Source organism: Amia ocellicauda, chromosome 2 (genome assembly GCF_036373705.1).
Source record: "Amia ocellicauda isolate fAmiCal2 chromosome 2, fAmiCal2.hap1, whole genome shotgun sequence".
Taxonomy (NCBI): domain Eukaryota; kingdom Metazoa; phylum Chordata; class Actinopteri; order Amiiformes; family Amiidae; genus Amia; species Amia ocellicauda.
In genome coordinates this window covers 38,501,018-38,522,840 of record NC_089851.1, presented here as the reverse complement: position 1 = coordinate 38,522,840, position 21,823 = coordinate 38,501,018, and the positions used below count along the sequence as shown (strand labels likewise).

The window sequence follows — 21,823 nt, the reverse complement described above, 5'->3', positions numbered from 1 at the left end:
AATGCATTGCAGTTAAAGTTCTTTGTTCAAAAGTACTTTATACAATTTTTTCATACATTTGCTGTAACTTGCTGTAACCTAGCATCAAGCCAAGTTTTTGATGCTTGCTGTTTTTTGTTTGGTTTGGTGTTTTGTTCTTGTCCCACAGTGAAGACTTGGTCCAGCCTGTGTGTATTTTCATTTGTGATAAGTTTGTTTTTGGTTAGCCCTCGTGCACATTTAATTTGTGTTTATTTAATAAACATATTTTCTGCACCTGTGGTTTCTCTGATCCTCCATTCCCGGCCACCCCACCACATTATGCAAAATTATTTACTTGAATTAAATCTTGATTACTTGCTTGTGCTTTACTATTAGGTTTTCTAAGGTTATTTTACTATTATGCCTTACTGAAATAATGTAGAGCTGTGTTTTGCAGTGGGGCCATATCTGATGTCAATGATAATGGCAACAAAAGATTAACAAAATGTATTGTGGTGTATACAGTTAATGCATTTACTGAAGACTATTATTCTAACTATTATAATAAGCTGTATTTCTCATTACAGTTTCTGCTCTTGTATTTAAACATTAACCATGCCTCAAGCATTTGGCTCTTGTGAAATATTTATTGTTTTAATGGATTCTAAAATGATCATCACTTGTTGCCTCTTACCAGGATTCCCTTAGAAAATATCCTGGGTAAATACAAATAAATCACAATCTACAATCGCAACCATTGTATGTTTTCTTTTGTCTTTGTTGCTATTGCTGCTGCAGTATTTTGTTCGTTTGTTTATTAGAGAAGAATTAACAACAGTGCATCAATCTGACAATGCTGGATGATAGGTAGAGTATGGCTTAAAAACATACATATTCAAAATATCTCAAATGCAAGTCCATGCTCATCCTCTGAATATCTTGCGATCACAGTTCTTCTGTTGGTCTCCAAGTTCCTCTTTGCTTTTGGGATCCTCTTGGGTTCCTTATACTGCATTTAAAAAATACAAATGAAAAATGAAATAGCTGCTGAAAAAAGCAAATAAAATAACCCAAAACATTTATGCAGCAAGATCCATCAAAAATCCTTTAATGTTAATAATGCCAGTAGTAGTAGTTTTAAAATAGTGGTAGTTGTACACTGTACCAAGAAGTTTCTCAGCTACCTATACTGCTACATTTTATGCATATACAGCAGCATGTTAGCAAACGTTTCAAATCATAGGAATTGTATCTTTTAAGGCATTAGGTAAGGTATAAACAGTTGACTAATTCCATGATGATGTTACATTTTCAACACATCCAAGTGATGAATCTCAAGTGGCTGCAAAGTGTTTTGCACTCTTGTAAAATTTGGAAACTTAAGGACTGCACCTTGACTATGAGAGAAAATTGAATCCCAAGGATCCTACATTTTAAAGCCACAGGCATCTGTGTTACTTTGAAAACCAATAGCTTTTTTTACACTTCACTGGAAATCCAAGTAGTATTACACAACATGTACCATTTAAAACAGCATAAGAAAAAGGAGAAAAGTAACATGGACATGAAGGAGAAAGACAAAGAAGAAAAGGGTGAAAAACATACTTCTTCCTTTGCAGATTAGTTTTCCGATTGTGTGGAAGGCCATTTCTAATGGGGCTTCCTTTGTGTCCCCAAGGTGTACGGCTTTTATTGGCAGTGAGGTTTTATCTCTGACAAACCCTTCATCCATCCTCCATATATGATCATTGCTATCACAGTTACACAGTCGCCCTGTACCAAAGCAAGTGCCTGCAGGAAACACAAAATCACTCAGTGACTAAGTGACTAAAAAACAACCATACTTTTCATTTCAAAATCTTTAGTTCTGACACAGATTTACCTTTGTATTTTAAAGTTATGCCTCTATGACTACACAATAAAGATTCACATTGAAATAGTACTGGAGATAGCATAAAATATACTTATTGTAATCACATGTCACATGATGAATGATATAATGGAGATGTTTAATCGGGGCTAGGATTACTGTTGTCACAGATACATGAAGGAAGATGTGTAGCTAATGATCTTCAGTACATGACAGTTTACAGAATGAACCCAAGAACAGATGATGAATATACATATTGCTTACATTCATTATTTTACCCCATCTTCTCAGTGTATTAAACAGCAATTCAATTAATGCATAGTTTTGTGCCGAGTATTTAATTTAAACAAAAACACAAACAGTGACATTTTGCAAGTCACAAATCAACACTTCCTAAGTTATTAATAAAATCGAATGTCCCATAATTAAAACTGGAGGGCAATTACCTGCATTGCATACCACATAAAATAATCCTACATAATAATTCAACATGGAGATTTGCTGAGACATGCATTATACTGTCTGCTGCTGGGCGATTTAATCTCCTTCAACAAAGTACAATTGAGAGAAACTGCCCACCCACTCCCCTACTGCATTCACAAAAACGAGAATAATGTATTCATTTTTTTGAATATGCATAAGCCAGTCAAGTTTGACCACCACACATGATATTCTGGTTTTGAGAGAAAAGTGTTAACCAATCAGTTATTTTCATTGATTTTTTCTATGACCCTTTACTTTTTCAAGATTGCATTGTTCAGCTCCAGACAAGTTTTTCCTCTGCACATTCCTGGTTGCGAGATCGCGAGCAATTAGCACAAAATCAGCTAGGAGACTTTACATTCTAATGGTGTCCACACTCTAAAGTGATTTACAGCAGAAAAACGGATCTTGTATACGCAGTACTGCAATAACATTGGGTGTTACGCTAAAGAAAGCACAGTTTCATGTTTTATACTTTCAAGAATGTGATATTTTTATATATGTTGGACATTTCAATTTTCAATTTTAGAGTAAATTTCTCTAAAGGTTTCATTTGTAAATCTGTTGCTTTGGGCCTCCCTGTGGTTGTGGGCTCACATGTGTGGCATGTCCTGTATGCCCCCTAGTTGCGCCCCTGAAACAAGCATATGTACACAATGTTCTGTCCTGCTACATAATCTTATGAAAGACTTTGTACACCATTAATGCTAGTAAAACCTAATTGATCTTAATAGCCTTCATGTATTTGTCATATAAGTTTACCTTAGATTTTCAGTTTTAATAAGGTTTCATTGTGGTTGCACCATAGATTTACAATGATTTCCCAAGGGTTCAGCATGCCTTTACTGTGCTTTACTACCATTGGCCATGAGACTATCATGATGTACCTAGATAAATGTTTCCAAGACATGTTTACTATAGTAGATCATGGCTGATTCAAGCTCAAGTGCAGTAAAGTCTAGAGAAGGCAGCAGTATCTCCAAAGGCTTTTCCTCATCCCTGGTTTTAGGCTGATTGCAGCACAGGCAGTGGGGCTTAATCACCTGTCATTCCACACGCACAACTACCACTGTTTCTCTCTGCTCCTCCCCAGTCAAACCTCTTCTGCCCATCCCAGGACACCCACCAGCCCCAGCCCGCCTGAATGAAACGGGTATGTCGACAGTCAAGCTGTGGGAGAAATGCAGAACATCATTTAGATTCTATTTTCTTTTCACTTTAAAACCTTGATCAAACCAGAGCAAGATGTAGTACAGCTCAGTCAAATGGTACATAAATGGTAAAGCACAGTAAATGTACAGTAACAATTACAGTAGGATATGATAAATAATAAAAGTGGGACTCCAGCAAAAAATCTAGTAAAAATATTGTTTAAGCATAGAGCTATGGCAATACCATGCAGATTTCCTGGAGTATACTTGCATAATCCATAGCCTACAAGTCAACCTTAAAGCCCACTGGAAAGTTCTTCCTGTACGAGGCATGGTTTCCTGATGTGACCTGCATATTTTTGCCTTTCTTGTTAAAATTCTCTATTAACTATTAAAATACAGCAGGCCGTTGAGCTACTTTGAGGCGCTCTTTAAGTTTTTATGCCCTTAATATCTGCTATTATAGAATACCAACTATGGAAATAAAGAGCATTACATGCAATCATTAATTCAGTAAAGCAAATGAGACTGAATTCAGACTGGGTTAGAACACCATTCTAAAAGAATTCTGAAGGCCTTTGTTTTCTGTTCTCACAACTAACCTTAACATATTGCTGACAGGATTTGGATATTTGAGTTAGGGCTTTGAGCTGAGCAAGGCCTGCTTCGTATTGCACCTCTCTTCTGTAGCAGCCCTTGTCTTCACAGGGCGCAGCACGCAAACGGTTTTCACTGTCATGACTGACCAATGTGACACCTGCAATAGGAAGACACAAGCCAGCAAAATCCGCACGGCCATATCATCTGCATTAGTTCTGTAGCTGCACAAATGGATTTAAACATGAAGAACATTTTTTAAATTATAAAAAATAAATACAAAATAAAGTGGTAAATGCATAACCATCTTGTGGAAATGTATTGTGTAGAAATATCATAATATGCCAGTAGAGGGCAGCAAAAGGGTGCAGTACCACTGCAAACGACAAGATAAACTAAAACTGTCTTCAATTAGTCACTGAAAAAAAAACTAGTTAAACAACAACAAAAAAGGAGCTGTATATGCAAATTTTTCATTTTGTTTTGTATTTTATCACATTTCACTTTGCACCTTTTATTCATGTTCTCCCTCTCCAGTCTCTGAATAGTGGAAAGCCTATCCATTAATTGGAAAATTTAATTAAATGTAGAAGGACTTAAAGTCCCTATGATGCCAGTGAGGAGTGGCCACTCTACGAATAGTGCAGGTAAGGAGACGCACCCTGTCTGGACTGCAGGGAGGAAATGTTAAAGAGCAGGGAGTATAGGAAATGGAATGAAAATTGAGATAAATAAGTATGTTTTAAATCTTCCTCTCACCTGCACTGCACTGCACTGTGTCTCATGTGATTTTAAGTATTTAAATTGCTTGTATTTGAAAAGTTTTTAATAATAACAATAATAATAATTTAAAAAACAATTTAACTCCTTCTGTCTTCACAGCTCTCTCCCAAAACACTGCCCAACTCTCATTTCCTCTCCATAGCACCCCCCTGGTGCTACACCAGTGATTTGTATGGTAGGACAGTACTACCAGTACACAGCATTAGCATGGTACTAAATATGTACTATAATACAGTAGCATATTTTGATTTTGCATGGCATATATTATTATGACACTCCTGAAGGATCAGAACTGGTTAAATGGTACAGCACTTATATACCCTTTAGGAATTAGATGCAATACTAGCACTGGTACTAATACATTTACTGGATAAACAAACAATACAAAATGAAGGCACTGTTTCATTACAGTACAATTGTATCTAGATTGACCTATTTGTGAATGATGTAAACATGCAAATATGGTAATACAATGGAATGTTTTACCAGTCAGTGGGTCAGAGGTCATATCACAGTGCACCTCAAACTGGGCAACACCCTGTCCAGCTCCATCAGGGTCAATGACATATCGGCCTGACTCCACGAAGCCCGCCTGCTTCAGAGTTGCACACGACTCAAACACTGGATCTCTTTCCTCTACGAAGAATAAGCAAATAAACACAGTAAATATTATATATTTGTGGGTGTGGTCCTGGTCAAGACAATCTCCTGAACTCCAAACTGAATGTCTGAATGGGAAAGAAAGGTGATTTAAGCAATTCTGAGCGTGGCATCATTGTTGGTGCCAGACGGGCCGGTCTGAGTATTTCACAATCTGCTCAGTTACTGGGATTTTCACGCACAACCATTTCTAGGGTTTACAAAGAATGGTGTGAAAAGGGAAAAACATCCAGTATGCGGCAGTCCTGTGGGCGAATATGCCTTGTTGATGCTAGAGGTCAGAGGAGAATGGGCCGACTGATTCAAGCTGATAGAAGAGCAACTTTGACTGAAATAACCACTCGTTACAACCAAGGTATGCAGCAAAGCATTTGTGAAGCCACAACACGTACAACCTTGAGGCGGATGGGCTACAACAGCAGAAGACCCCACCGGGTACCACTCATCTCCACTACAAATAGGAAAAAGAGGCTACAATTTGCACAAGCTCACCAAAATTGGACAGTTGAAGACTGGAAAAATGTTGCCTGGTCTGATGAGTCTCGATATCTGTTGAGACATTCAGATGGTAGAGTCAGAATTTGGCGTAAACAGAATGAGAACATGGATCCATCATGCCTTGTTACCACTGTGCAGGCTGGTGGTGGTGGTGTAATGGTGTGGGGGATGTTTTATTGGCACACTTTAGGCCCCTTAGTTCCAATTGGGCATCGTTTAAATGCCACGGCCTACCTGAGCATTGTTTCTGACCATGTCCATCCCTTTATGACCACCATGTACCCATCCTCTGATGGCTACTTCCAGCAGGATAATGCACCATGTCACAAAGGTCGAATCATTTCAAATTGGTTTCTTGAACATGACAATGAGTTCACTGTACTAAACTGGCCCCCACAGTCACCAGATCTCAACCCAATAGAGCATCTTTGGGATGTGGTGGAACGGGAGCTTCGTGCCCTGGATGTGCATCCCACAAATCTCCATCAACTGCAAGATGCTATCCTATCAATATGGGCCAACATTTCTAAAGAATGCTTTCAGCACCTTGTTGAATCAATGCCACGTAGAATTAAGGCAGTTCTGAAGGCGAAAGGGGGTCAAACACAGTATTAGTATGGTGTTCCTAATAATCCATTAGGTGAGTGTATATACAAATTGTGTATGATTTAGACAACATGCCAATTGATCAAAAAGTAATGATTTGTAATTGTGTATATATTCTTTTGTGGGCCATATTGAATTATTCAATCAAACATTCCATTGAACTGTTTACTGGTGAAAATCTATTGATTGGCATGGAATGTATAACCATAAATATATGCATAAACAACAGGCTTTACCAGAAAAAAGCATTTAATACTGAACTCCAATCTTACAGTAGGCCTATAAATAGAAGAACATTACATTGATTGATTAATCAATGATCAGCCCATTAAGAACATAAGAAAATGTATAAACGAGAGGAGGCCATTCAATGCATCATGATCGTTTGGTGTCCATTAATAACTAACTGATCTGAGGATCCTATCCAGTCTATTTTTAAATGTTCCCAAGTTTTCAGCTTCAACCACATTGCTGGGGAGTTTGTTCCAGATTGTGACAACTCTGTGTGAAGAAGTGTCTCCTATTCTGTCTTTAATGCCTTGAAGCCCAATTTCCATTTGTGTCCCCGGGTGCATGTGTCCCTGCTGATCTGGAAAACCTACTCTGGTTTGATGTGGTCGATGCCTTTTATGATTTTGAAGACTTGAATCAAATCCCCACATAGTCTCCTCTGTTCCAGAGTGAAAAGGTTCAGTTCCCTCAGTCTCTCAGTAGGACAGACCTGGAATATGTCTGGTTGCTCTCCTCTGAACTGCCTCTAGAGCAGCGATACTGTAACCGTCTATTAATTTCCAGAATATACGCAGTATGAAATACAAACCAAATGTATCTGGTAATACATTAACATAAGCATTAACCCAGTTTCTCAAATGTATGATATCTCAAAATCTCTTTGTGCAAGAACTCCGCTGTCCTTTCATTCTAATGATTTTCCTAACACTATTGTGAACTCTGATTGGATGGTCTTCTAATTCAGGTTTATACATTTCTGGCAACCGTGTCTCTGAAGAATGTATTGTCAGCCCTAAGAGTCTGCCTAGTCTGCCTGGAAACACATTCAGTTTAATTTGTATTACATGGCCCAAAATAAATATTGATCTACCTGCTCCTGTGCCAAGTGAACACCATCTATGTCCTAATTTTTATGTGGACTTTCAAATGGTTTGTCTCCATTGTCATTTCAAGGCATTACTGATCTAGAGACTTTTGTTTGCTGTTCAAGCGCCACATAGTGGATTCCATGACTTTGAGCAAAGTGTCCTTGATATATCTGACATGTTCTGAATCGGTTTTCTGGTTGAAATATGTGATGTGCTGCTGGTGGTTAATGTGGAGGCTATAGCCACTTTTAGTGCTGGAGCACTGAAATACAGCCAACAGGTCGTACAAAACACAGGGCCCTAGTCATAAGCTATGGAAGAAGTACAAAATACTGTACAATGCTAATTTGTTATATTTATTAAGTAAAAACATTTAACAGTATAATCTGCACATGGGTGTGCTAAGCAATTCATTGCCATTATGATGTGTGCAACATGTGTGTGGGATGTTATATATGTGGGCAGGTGGTTATTACATTTGTGATTTGTACACAGCAACAGGAGATACTTTGTACAGAGAACAGAATTTTCCTCAGCTGGCATAAACCCGACCCGACCTGACTCACAGCCAGACTATGGGACATCCCCTGCTTCACATAATACCTGTACATAACCCGTACTCTAAATTGTGTCAGAAATGGGCCAGTATTGTAGATCACATTTCAACTATGTAAGAAAACATTGTAATAAAGAGCCGAACTGCAGAGGATTAATCCTACAATTTTTTCAAATGCTTTGGAAGTTTTCAGAAAAAGTATTTATTTGAATCTTATAAATAGGGCCAATTAGCTGTACTATACTGTAAACACTATGCAGCTCTGAACTTTTTTAAGTTTTTGAGAATCACTCTATTGACAATTTCAACACTGTTTAGTACAGCTTAAATGCTCTTATTATTTGAAATGGGTATAAAATTACATACATTCATGTAAACTGACTACAGTACAAGTTCTGGAAATATATAAATATACATACTGTACAGATTTATAATACTGCATATCAAGACAGCAACAGAAATTGAAACAACCCAGAAGGTATTGTTTTTGTTTCTATGCTTTCAGAAGGAAAATATTTAAATCAAGTACCTTGTTTAAATGACCAAGATTAAAAATTGAGCTTAGTAAAAGACAGAAAACTTAAAAAAAACTGTGAAACTGGCAAAACTCCTGGTTGTCTCTGCTTTGTTCACATTCAACAAATGTGCAACAGCTGGAAATAAGAAATGTATAAAGCGGTTCTCAGTACTCTGGTTTAGCCGTGGGAGAGCAGTTGTTTTTTTGTAATGTTCCGTTCTAATTAACTCAAATTCCATATTGCATGTCTAGGAAAAGCTGTTTGAACAACTACTTAAAAACAGGTGCAATATTCCTGCTCTCTATTAGTAAACTAAAAGTCATATTTAAGATTGTGATATCTAGTCTTTAACAATTAGTCTAATTCAGTATTTCTAAGTCAGATTGCACCACTGGCTGTCTGCTTTGAAGAGTTCAGGTATCCTGTCTTGAGGTTTGGCAGAAAAGCTGTCAGCACTAAAGTATGTAAAATGTATCCTAGCTCTGTGTCTACATTGTCAGATGTTTTCTTCCAGATTTTATTGCTCCCAGGCATCATGCCAGCCCTTCACCATCCTCATTATGGAGTGTAAAAAGAATCAGACTGACACCACAAGTGACAGATGTATCAGTATGGTAGTGTTGAATTACAGTGTGTAAATCCATATTTAAAGGGAAAAACAATGGTCAATTTTCATTGAGTATGATGTTTATTCTAAAGACTCACTTTGTCCCGTGCAACGCAGTTTCCCAATGGTGTGGAATGCCATCTCCATAGGAATGTCTCTGGTGTCTCCGAACCTGACCTCGCTCACTGGCAGAGACTTCTGGTCAGACAGGAGGCCTCCATCAGATCGCCACACCTCATCATTGGCATCACAATTGCATGTCAACAGTCCAAGATCACAGTTACCTACAGACCCACAATGGGTTTTGGAAATAATTGTGGCTCATTACTTATCAAAGCAGTTTTAGTTTTCTTATTATATTATGCAATGACAAAATGCACAATTTTGGTCTATGAGAAAATCTGTCTATTAGCATTTGTCTCTTAGTACTAAAGAAATAACTCATATTAAAAAATATGTTCTATGTTTTGTAAAGCTTTTTCCCAAAAATTACAAAGTGCAATTTATGTTGTTTCAAGACTTGAAAGCCTATCTTTAGAACTTGCCCCTGGAAAGCCCAAGAGCACGTATCACTACATTAGCGATCATGTAATTTCACTGATTTACAAAACACAATTATAGCAAAGGCATCCCTTATTAATATTTACTGTAGTGTACCATTGGAAAACATAGTTAAGTGTATGAAAGCAAAGTAAAATCTAGGTAAAGCATTTTTCCTAGAAGCTGTACCTTTATTAACAATATGTAACAATGCATAGTGTAAATAAATACAATAGCACCGGACACTTCTATGCTTACTATTACCTCTCTCTCCACAGTCACACTTCTTGCTGCCTGGAGAAGCGCTTCCCCATGAGTCCACCCTGCGCCCATCCCACGACACCCACCAGCCCCACTCCTGCCCGAGAAACCGAATGTGACGACAGTCCAGCTGTGAAAAGAGTGGAACATGTTCTGTACAATTGCAGTTGTTCAAAAATAGGAAACATTCTGCACTCCTGAGAATCCTCGCATTTGTTGTACTATTGGGCTATAACTATGTGTCCAGGTAAATCCAATAGCTGTTAGCAGGTTTGTGGTGACTGTCAAAGGCCTGCATGTCCTGAAAGAATTTTAAACAATTAAGCACATTGTTTTGCATTCCAAAGACATGATGTGTTCTCAAGATTACATGCCCTGTAAATATAGTAGATACGTATGGATGACATTGAACTACTAATGCTAATTGTCTAACAACTATTGCATTTAATTAAAGCAAGACTATCATATTGTGATCAAAATACTATTAACTTTTTTGGGGGAACAAATCTAGGTTCCAATATATCAACTTCCTGTTGAGACACTTAAATATTTGTAACATTTATATGAGATTTATGTTAATTGTTATTGTTTGTAAATGTAATTGAATGAGAATGACACAGAAAATGTTTCTGAACTTACTCTAACATGTTGAGTGCAGGACTCTGAGGCCTCAATCAAAGACCTCAGCTGCTGTAGTGATGCCTTGTTGTATGTGATCTTTCTGGAATAGCAGCCGGCCTCCTCACAGGGCGAGACACGCACACGGCCCTCACCGTTGTGGCCCACCTCCGTCACACCTGCCCCGGGAAAAATGGTGACCTATCATCACAGTCAAAGAGAGGTGGTACAGCTTCCACTGAGCTGGATAGATATGACTCTAACAAAGCTTTTTTTTTTCTCTAATATTTGTATTCTTGACCCAACCTTTTGAATGAGCCTGGCACTGTGCCCATCACCCCATGGTGTTACAATATATATACACATATATATCCCTGATAAATTGTGTTATTTTACAAGGGAGGTACACTGACCGGTAGCTGGCTGAGAGTCCATGTCACAGTGCACTGGGAAGGGCTCCACTCCCTGTCCTTCCCCATCGGGGTCAATTACATATGTTGCAGACTCCAGGACTCCAGCATTCCTCAGAGCTGCGCAGGTCTCCATGACTACAACAGACAAAGACACTCCCTCAATGCTTTCTCAGCGAGCAGCAACAGCCAGCTACAGTCTGACTCATCAAAATAACAAACACAACTGTTGAAGAGAACAGTTACAAATCACAACAACAACATTTATCTATCATTTGTTCAATACACTCTCCACTAAAGAGGTTCCCAGTGCTATTCTTAGATATGGTGTAAACTGTCTTTTACAGTAACTTTGATTAAATATCACTTCAAAATGTCTTATTTCCAGACTAAACAGTTAATTTGTTTTAATGTTCCATTTAGTGTGTTCTTTTTTGGGGGCAAAAGTTTTACCTTTAACTCTACAAAAGGAGAGCATATTATAACTATTGTAAAAGGGTGAACCTGTTGAGTCACTGACTTGGATTTCAACTCCTCCCTGGCAGAGGCCTCTCACCACCCTCTCCTCCCCGAGGCCTGATCAGAACACAGGCAGCTCTTCCAGGGTCTGCCCCTTGCCTCCCACACACTGCATGCACCACAATTAATAAAAAATATATTTTCACAGAATAAGATTGTCAAATTTAAATAATCTCTCACCTTGACAGTAAACTGCAGCTCTCTCAGTTGTGCCACACTCCCCACCCCATCTCACCTCACACTCATCCAAGGAGGTTTCATCTCCAGAGCAATTCACATAGGACAAAGCCACTGCTGGGTCACTTGGTTTCTCTGAAACGCTGCAATTTGATATTAGATCAAATAGTAGAAGCCAGTATTTGCCTTTTCTGTGTCTTTGGGTGAAAGGCTATAATAAGTCAATTTAGATCAGGAACACTGTGGATAAATGTAATATACTTACTGTATACAGTTAGGTCCATAAATATCTGGACACTGACACAATTGTCATCATTTTGGCTCTGTACGCCACCACAATGGATGTGAAACAATCAAGATGTGCTTTAAGGGTATACATCTTTAATTTGAGGGTAGATACATCCAAATTGGGTAAACGGTTTTGGAATTAAACCAATTTTTATATGTGGTCCCCCCAATTTTAGGGACTCAAAAGTATTCGGACAATTAATTAAATTGTGAGTTTCAATACTTGGTTGCAAATCCTTTGAAGTCAATGACTGCCTGAAGTCTGGAACCCATAGACATCACCAGATGTTGCTGGGTTTCTTCCCTGGTCTGCTAGGCCTGCACTGCAGCTGTCGTTAGTTCATGCTTGTTATTGGGGCGTTTTGCCTTCAGTTTTGCCTTAGAAATTAAAACAAACCAATCAGAGAGATAGCAAAAACATTAGGTGTGGCCAAATCAACAATTTGGTTCATTCTTAAAAAGAAAGCATGCACTGGTGAGCTCAGGAACACCAAAAGGCCCGGGAGACCACGGAAAACAACTGTTGTGGATGACAGATTAATTATTTTCCAGTTGGCCAGATCAAGAACACCCTCCAGGATGTAGGCATATCTGTGTCAAAGTCAACAATCAAGAGAAGACTTCACCAGAGTAAATGCAGAGGGTTTACCACAAGATGTAAACCATTGGTAAGCCCCAAAAACAGGAAGACCAGATTAGAGTTGTGGTGGTGGTGTACAGAGCCAAAATTATGACATTTGTGTCACTGTCCAAATATTTATGGACCTAACTGTATGAGAAATCATTCATTGAGAGAACCTGAGTCCATTAATCACGCAATAAATCAACACACAGGTCCTAATATTTTTGCACTATTCCTTTTCTCTTCAGAAGTGTTAAATTTAGATTATTAATTTAATTAATTGATGTAATAAAAAATAAAATAAAAGGGGGCACATGCTGTGTGCCAATGCACCTGGTAGAGACGGCAGTTCCTGTGAATCCCAGCTGGCGGCACACCACTGCTGCTTCATTCGCATCCCATTGTTTGGCACATAGTCTCCCCCGCTTTCCATTGAAATCTACTTCTACAAGCCCTTCCATTTGATTCCTGCCTCCTTTCAGTCCAACAGAACCTGTAAGTAAGTAAGAAGAATGGGGATTAGTATACATAAACTGTATCTTGTGCTACATATCTGCTTGTGTAACTTAATGTATTTTATTAGGTTTTTCATCAGTTTGTTAGACCACTCTATTTGTTTTACTTTGTAGCATATTAAGAGTTTTCTATCAATATATAATGCAATTATATTAATACTGTCTTTAAGCACTGATGCACAAGCATATGATTTTCAGAGAAACCTCAAGGACAATGCCTATCAAATCTCCTAGGTACTCAGATTTCTAATATAAGTATATACCTACAATGCACAGCACATTTTTGTTTCCAATACTGTAAAATACTAAAGGATGAAGGTGCACACAGACCTTGGCATAACTATAAATCTCTGCTTAACTTACAAATTCCTGTCTGCACAATTTATAAGCATGTAATAAAATAAAGACACTACTGTTTCTTAAGATTCTAAAAATAATATTTTGTGTACTGCAAACAAATCTGCAAATAATAATGCTTCTGTAGAGATAATCTAAAAAAAAAAAAAGATTTAACTTCTAAAGGACTGGTGTGTAGATTATATATTCACATTTGGAACAAGGGAAACAATGTTAAAGCACTTTAGCACATGTGAAATTCCCAATGAACTAAGGACAAATATATGTGCAAGCACAAAAACACATTCAACCCACTAATAGTTACTAAATCTTCTAAATCTTCTGACCAAGAAACGATCCAAAATATTTATAGTGCTTACAAGAGTGTCATTACGAATAGAAATATTAACTATTTTATATTAAAAAATGTAAAAATGTAACTGCATATTTTATGATTAAAGAAACAAACTGAAAAAAAAGACATATGAGGGGTCTTTTGTCTCCTGACTCATTCATTCACTGATCCTTATCAGTGGATGTTGTTGAATTCAGAGCCCTGGGGGGCTGAGTTTAGGCTGGTTGAGTTTCCATCTGGTCTCCTCTAGATGGAACAAGAGGAACTGAGCACAGAAGATTTATTTGACTAACATTAGCATTTGACTAACATCACATTATGGGGTGATTAATTCGATTTCCAGCTGGAAGCAATACTTTTCTTGTTTTCAGACAAGAACTAGGGCCCACTTCAAAATGTATTTAATGGATTATTAACTATTATCCCTGCTTCTCCCTGTGAGACTAAATATACAGTAAAGTTCTGTTGTGTGAGGACAGCAAAAAACAAGTCATTTAATTTATGTAATTTACTCATTGTAAAATATACTTTTCCTCAAACAAATAATAATATGTAAGGAAAATATTACTAATTTACATGTTCTGGTGTTACAACATAATGCACTGCATTTACTTTTAAACTAAATTACTTTGGTAGGCAAAACATATCTTACTACATAATAATTTACCTGAAGGAGATTTAATAGAACGGAAGTGAGCTGAGAAGCCATCCAGTTGCAGAGAGGAGTCAGACTTCATTTGTACAATCATGGAACTGGAGGTTGATCTGAGCAGCGGTGGCAATTCTGAACCACAAAACCTGACAGAAACACCACATGAAAACACCAGTTAAAGAGCTAGTGACTAAACTGCATTGAAGTCTCCCACTGGTACAGTCCATTCATTAAGAACTATTTATCTCAGGCATATGCAATACTTACAGAGTCCCCAATGTTATTTCCTCTTAATGCTGCTTGAGAATTCTGTTCATAATCTATATGTTGTGATTTTAAGGCAGAATCACAAATAATAATAATAATAATAATAATAATAATAATAATAATAATAATAATAATAAAAAGAAGAAGAAGAGAAAACAATCACCTAGAACACATTTCATTTACATATACTGGATTTAAAACAATTGTAAACAATAGGAAAAAAGATTGGTATGTTCAAATCCCTTAATTAATGCTGCCCAAAAATCCAGTAGTAGTAGCAGTTGTCATGGCCACCATCTAGCACTTACACTCTATCCCCACTAGATGTCGCCATCACTCTTCCTTACCAATCACTGCTCCCAGCTCAACATTCCTGAAACCCCTGTGCACTCATGCGATCACCCTCTCTCTCATTCGCCCTGCACCTCCCACCTGGTTCTCTGCTCAATAACACTCAGTAGTCGCAAAGTTTTGTCAGTATTCACTGCAATTCCAAGCATTCTCTCCTCGCCTTGTCTCGCCTTTGACCTCCCGACCACGACTTTGATCCTCCCCTGATTGCCTGTTTGCCTGATCGCCTGACACTTGCCTGTGACCACAACCACGTCTTCGCATTGCCCTTGTTTGCCCTGTCCTGCCGGTATTTGACCCATGCCTGTCTGACCACCTCTACCACGCACCGCAACTGGGTTCCCTTGTTCCCGTGCCCCACGGTATGTTATTATTATTATTTTTATTTCTTGGCAGACGCCCTTATCCAGGGCGACTTACAACATAAGTGCAAACAAAGCTATGTCATCGATGCCAGCGACGTGCACATGGACGTGGAGAAGGTGAGTGCTGTCACCGACTGGCCGCAGCCCCGCACTGTGAAGGAGCTGCAGCACTTCCTGGGCTTTGCCAATATTTATAGGCGGTTCATCTGCAATTTCAGCACTGCCGCCTCTCCGTTAACCTCTCTACTAAAAGGCTCCCCTCGGACTTTCACATGAACAGACTCAGCCACTGCCGCATTCATCCGCCTGAAGACACTGTTCATGATAGCCCCCATCCTCAGGCACCCGGACTTCTTTCTCCCGTTCATTGTAGAGGTGGATGCCTCTGAATCCGGAGTGGGGGCTGTACTTTCCCAGCAACACGGAAAGCCGCCCAAGCTTCACCCCTGCGCTTTCTTCTCCCGAAAGCTGTCGCCAGCGGAACGCAACATTGGTCCATTCCGGATTCTGCGCCAGGTCAATCTGGTCACCCACCGCCTGCAGCTGCCCCCTCACTACCGAATCGCACCCACATTTCACGTCTCCCTCTTAAAGTCTGTGGTGTCGGATCCCTCGAATGCTCCTGGTCAGCCTGCCTCTTCTCCTGCTCCTCCTGCTCCTCCTCCTCCCCCTCCTCCCCCTCCTCTGGATGTGGATGACGGTCATGCTTACGCGGTGCACTCCCTGCTCTGCTCCCGTCACCTCTGAGGCCGCCTGCAATACCTGGTGGACTGGGAAGGTTACGGTCTGGAGGAGTGATCCTGGGTTCCTGCATCTGATGTGCTCGACCCTTCACTCATCACAGACTTTCATTCTGCACATCCCACTGCACCTGCTCCTCGGCCCCGTGGCTGTCCTCACTGTGTGTGGCTGCGGACGGTCATGGAGGGGGGAGTACTGTCACGGCCAACATCTAGCACTTACACTCTATCCTCACTAGTTGTCGACATCACCCTTCCTTACCAATCACTTCTCCCAGCTCCCTTCCATCATTCAATTAACATTCCTGAAACCCCTCTGCTCTCATTCACAGTGCATCTGGTTCTCTGCTCCCTATATAAACCGCTCACTAACACTCAGTCATCTCGAAGTTTTGTCAGTATTCACTGCAATTCCAAGCATTCTCCCCGTGCCTTGTTTAGCCTTGTCTCAGCCTTGTATCCTTGACCTCCCGCTTGACTTCCCGACCACATCTTTGATCCTCCCCTGACTGCCTGTTTGCCTGATAGCCAGACCCTTGCCTGTGACCACAACCACGTCTTCGCCTTGCCCTTGTTTTCCCTGTTCTGCCGGTATTCAACCCACGGCTGTCTGACCACCTCTACCACACACAGCAACTGGGTCCCCCGGTTCCCATGCCCCGCGGTATGTTACAGTAGTAGAAGTAAGCAGTAGTATAATTCAAAGCATATCTGTATTCATTTGCAGAAACTTTTTTTTTGCATGGTGTGGATGACCTATATTTGTATTTTCCAGTTTGCATTATTGCATATCCAGATGCAAGCCTTGTTTCTCCACTTGTTGTTTGTGCTTAAAGCAGAAATATGTTCTCAGATACATACTGGGAACACAGTATATGAGTGCTACACTGCCTGAAATTTAAAATGTTTCTCTAACTGATTTCCTTGCACTGTTTGGTGTACATCCTAGCAATCAGTCTAAGAAGCTATCATTGTTAGCAGAAATGGCAGACCAGCGTCTGAATAGAAACAAAGAATCTAACAAGCCAGGAACAAACGGCATGGGAATGCAGATAAATTAAATACAAAGAAGTATAAACTCCTCCTTCATTCCCACCTAAAAATTGAATTTACTGAAATAAGTTCACATCCTATGAGCTCAATATGTGTATTCAAATCCTTTTACGTCTTACTGCATATTTTGTGACAGTCCTAGTTAAGATGTTTGACTTTTTTCTTGATTACCTGCCCAATTCCTGTTCCTCTGCCTTTCGTCCATCAAACACGGTGACAGAGTCATACTTGCAGCTTCTGTGCTCCTCCAGCACAAAAGACTGAAAGGTCAGGAGGATGAGGTGGCCAGCCGGAGCACTGATCTCCCAGGTGCAGTCCATGTCACTTTGGTATGAGTGACCAAAGCCGGGGCTCTGGAACTCTCCTTCCAATCCATTCAGCACACCTCCACAGGCCACTGTAATTCAACAAGCACGCCATTAATCAGATGATTGCAGTTCTTTAAGGCATAATATTTCAGGATTCTTGCAAAGAACACAACAACAGATTACAAGTCAGTATTTTCAAAATTAGTGGATAAAAGTCTTCACACGCTGTTGCAAACAATGACAAAGTAATTGCCATAACTGAGGGAAAAAACTAAAATTCAACTTGAAACTATGTATCAATAAGCAGATATAAATTTGGCCAAAATTCTGCACTCTTAGCTAATAATAAAATCAAGAAAGCACCTTCAGTTTTATACACCTTGGCTAAGACATTTGGAAGACATGCTTTAGCAGAATATTAGATTAAAGCAACCTATCCGGAATCTAACAACTCCTTTAGTATTTTGGTTGAACAATTCAACCTTATGATTAAACTGTTACCTGTTGATTCCTGTGAGGTGGTTATTACTGTAGTCCCTTCAGGTTTTCTAGTTCTACCAGTAAGAACTATCTCAGTAGGCTCAGGTTGAGCACCTGCAGATTTTAAAGTAAGGGTGGGATCAGGTTTCTTTGGGTAAGACATCGTCTCTGTGTCATGAAGCAGCTTTGTGCTATATTCCTCAGGAGAATGTGTAGATATCCAGTTAACACTAGTTTTGGAGAAATCCGTCAGTTCGTGTGTTACTGCTGCTGTCCATGGCAGTGGAGGTAATTCAATATCAGATGTCTGAGCTGGCAGAGATGTCTGGATTTCACTGCCTGATGTGGCATTATGCCTGGTATAATAGTCTTCCGAAGGTAGAGTGGGCTGTAATGATGATGGCATGACAATGGTAGTGGATATCAAGGTGTTATATTGATCTGAAGAATGTACATTGGCTGCTGAGAGTTGATCCTGGTCTAATGTTTGCACAGTGGATATATCCGCAATCTTATTTCCATTAAGTAGGGGTTTGTCAAGAGACTGGCCGCCTCCTAAAACACTGACCTCATCAACTGCAGCTGGGAGAACACTTCCTGCTTCTTTATCGAGGCTTTCTTTGCTTTTGTCAAACTCATGCACACCACTATTTAAAAAAAAGGTACTTGTCTGGCTGAATTCAGTGTTTTCCTCGTTACTGGGACTGGGTATAATTGTTTGTGTTGCACTTTCCATTCTGAATTCATCATTACCCACTCCACCAGTTACCACCGACAAAGGCTTATCTGACACAGTCAAAATCCTTTCTGCAAGTACATTTTCTACACTTGTTTCATATAACTTCTTGTGAATGCTGTCTTTAGCCATAACAGTGATGGTCTTGTACTCATATTCTTCCCCCTCTTCCAGGGCACTGAATGGCGCAGTTCCTATTTTTTTATCTGCAGGGCTTGAGAGATCTAGTGTGGTTTTGGAAGTCTCTGTATTTTCATCAGTAGATGCTACAGATGTTACACTAGCCAACAGTTTTTCTGAATCCTTACTGTCCATGAGAACCCCATTTCCAGATAATTGAGTATGTTCTAAAAGTGGCTGTTTTGTGAACACCCCAGGTCCAGGAGAAGTGGTAAAATGAGACAGTCTGCCTGAACTTTCTTCATGCAAGCGTTTTGATTGATGTTTTACATTACTACCATTTCTTGCATTGATATTGGCTGGGTCATCTTTATTGTCCATACGTTGTGTGGTGCTAGCTGAGTGAAACAAAGTGCTTCTAATTGGTTCTAGTTGGTCATATTCCTTTGATGAAACTTTCATAACACCTATCTTGTTGGCTTGTGTATATTTATTGTTACTTTCCTTTTCTGGGTCCTTTATAGTCAGTGAAGGCATTACTGGGCGAAAAGGATCAGAAACATCAAAATATATATTTTGATTAGATAAAGATTCTGTTTCTGATTTGCCATCTATTATTTTTACTTCAGTCACTGGACTCTGGAGGGTAGTGTTTTTCATCCGTACTGTAAATATTTGGGCACTTGCTGTTGAATGAGTACTGCTCATTTTACTGCTGAGAAGTTCTTCCTCTCCTTTTGGGACTGAAGAAAGCATACTTTGAAGAAATGGATTCTTTGTTACGCTGTCCTTCTCGAATCCCATTTCCTTATTTTGATAATCTTTAATGTTTAACAGTTCCTCTTTTGCTCTGCTCAATCCATTAGTTTCAGAGGGACCAGATGGGAACATCTTCATCTCAGGCATGTCAGTCAACGCCACTGTAACAGGATTGCTGTTATTCAAATTTTCTGTGTCCTGTTTGGTCTGAGAATCTTCAACACTTACAGCTACAACTTTCCTCCTGTTCTCCAGATTGTTAGATGTGTTACCACTACCAGTTATATTTGCAAAAGCACCCATTTCTCTTTCTTTTGGATGCTGTGTTGATGAGAATAGAATATGGTAAGCAGAGCAATCACTATCTTCTTTGTAGCAAAAAACATCCCATGTCTCTTGTATGTTCTGACGGATTCCATAAGTGATAATTCCGGTTTGGTTTTGCCCACATTTCCAGTTCTTGTGAACCCTGGGATAAGCTGCCTCTGCTGATGAAATCCATCCAGCCCGACACTCATTCAGCCCCCCTTCATAAGCAGCATACAGCTGGTGTCTATCAGCCAGTGTGGCACCAAAGTCCTTCTCACAAGCAGTCTTAGCTTGCTGGAAAGTCAGATTGTAGCGACTGCCCCTATCATAGCGAAAGACACCAGCCACCCGTCCTGGAAGTAGAAAACAAAACATAAACATGTAGTGTCCACAGGTCCTCCTTCTCCATGTTCTGCCTTCTTTTAAAAGTTACTGCTGTGTACAGGTTTTATAATAATATAATTTTGCCCTTCCTGTAGTTATTCTTATAGTTTAGTCAAGGTACAATTATCATTTTAATGACAATCTAATAGTTAAAGATAAAAAAAAAGAAACACATGCGCATCAAAATCTTATAAGGTGTCAGGTAAAGATATCAAAAGTAAAAATAGAGTAGTATCACACATACGCTTCTATTTATTTTATTTTATTAAACCAGAGACAAATCTAATTGTTCAGCCAGGGTTTAATTACAAATAGATATACAACCTCATATTTTACCATCAAAGTGATGGCCTTTTACAATATAATTAATAATTTTGGGGGAATATCTACTGGCAATATGTTCCATTACATATTGAATTGTATACTTACAATTAAATGTAGTAAATTTAAATGATCGATTATATTTCAAACATGCATTTTATTAATAGTTAGCAGTAATATAAAAGATTAAATATATATTTTAAAAAAAACATTTAAGCTTGTTTATTGCAGTGCTGATAATGTAGATGAGATTAGGCTAATAATAATTTTTATGATTCTGAGAATTTGAATGTATATATATATTCCTTGGTGGCGGGTTGTTTGATTACAAACATCTGTCTTAATTGTTTTCAAGTTTTCGAGTTTATACCACAAATGATGCTTTGTCCGGTACTAAAAAACTAAAACTAAAACTAAAAATCTACCAGTCCCATCCAAAGTAAATAATATAGTGCACTGACATTTAAATAGTTTATTATATGTGTACGTTCAGTTTCGTTTAAATTAATGCTGTTCATATTTTGACACTTTTATACTAAACCACCTATGCTACTAAAGGGAACTGTTCATAAACAGATGTGGTACTTACGGTTGAGGTATTGTTCGCAGCTAAGCACTTCACAAAGCACTGTGCGCATCATATTGTGTATAATCAGAAGAACCAGAAACATATCTTGAAACCTTAAAAAAAATACTTAAACATCAAATTAAAAGATAAAGCGTGTATTTTAATGGCCAAAGTAACCTCTCCACGTGAATGCAATGCAGTTACATTAGTCTGGAAGACTGGACTCTGCAACAGGATACCTCTCTGCTAATGTAACTTAAGTGCTCGGTTGCTTCCCCCTGTGGTTACTTTTACAAGACCTCCCCACAGCAGGAAATCGCAGTCCCATACATTCAGAGCGTAGAAATTGGATTTAAACCAATACACACACTCAAGTGGA

General features: G+C 39.0%; 1 protein-coding gene across 1 annotated transcript; it reads right to left on the bottom strand.

Moving 5' to 3' along the window:
- Positions 1-588: 588 nt before the first annotated feature.
- LOC136770941 (uncharacterized) lies at positions 589-21,686 on the bottom strand. The gene is made up of 15 exons (XM_066723432.1): positions 21,466-21,686; positions 18,269-20,524; positions 17,631-17,856; positions 14,699-14,829; positions 13,159-13,318; positions 11,919-12,058; positions 11,223-11,357; positions 10,831-10,988; positions 10,195-10,321; positions 9,489-9,674; positions 5,332-5,481; positions 4,068-4,222; positions 3,358-3,484; positions 1,567-1,752; positions 589-970 (listed from the first exon to the last, which is right to left on the bottom strand). Exons 1-15 carry the CDS (start codon positions 21,545-21,547, stop codon positions 966-968), a joined length of 4,224 nt encoding a protein of 1,407 aa, XP_066579529.1. The 5' UTR covers positions 21,548-21,686; the 3' UTR covers positions 589-965.
- Positions 21,687-21,823: the final 137 nt, after the last annotated feature.

What these genes read in the sequence shown, in the direction of transcription:
- LOC136770941 (XM_066723432.1), bottom strand. Translation starts at nt 21,547, where the DNA reads ATGTTTCTGGTTCTTCTGATTATACACAATATGATGCGCACAGTGCTT. An exon ending in GAGGAACAGGAATTGGGCAG is followed by an intron (nt 14,830 to 17,630) that starts GTAATCAAGAAA and finishes TGTTTCTGTCAG; the next exon opens with GTTTTGTGGTTCAGAATTGC. An exon ending in ACTGCGTTGCACGGGACAAA is followed by an intron (nt 5,482 to 9,488) that starts GTGAGTCTTTAG and finishes TATTCTTCGTAG; the next exon opens with AGGAAAGAGATCCAGTGTTT.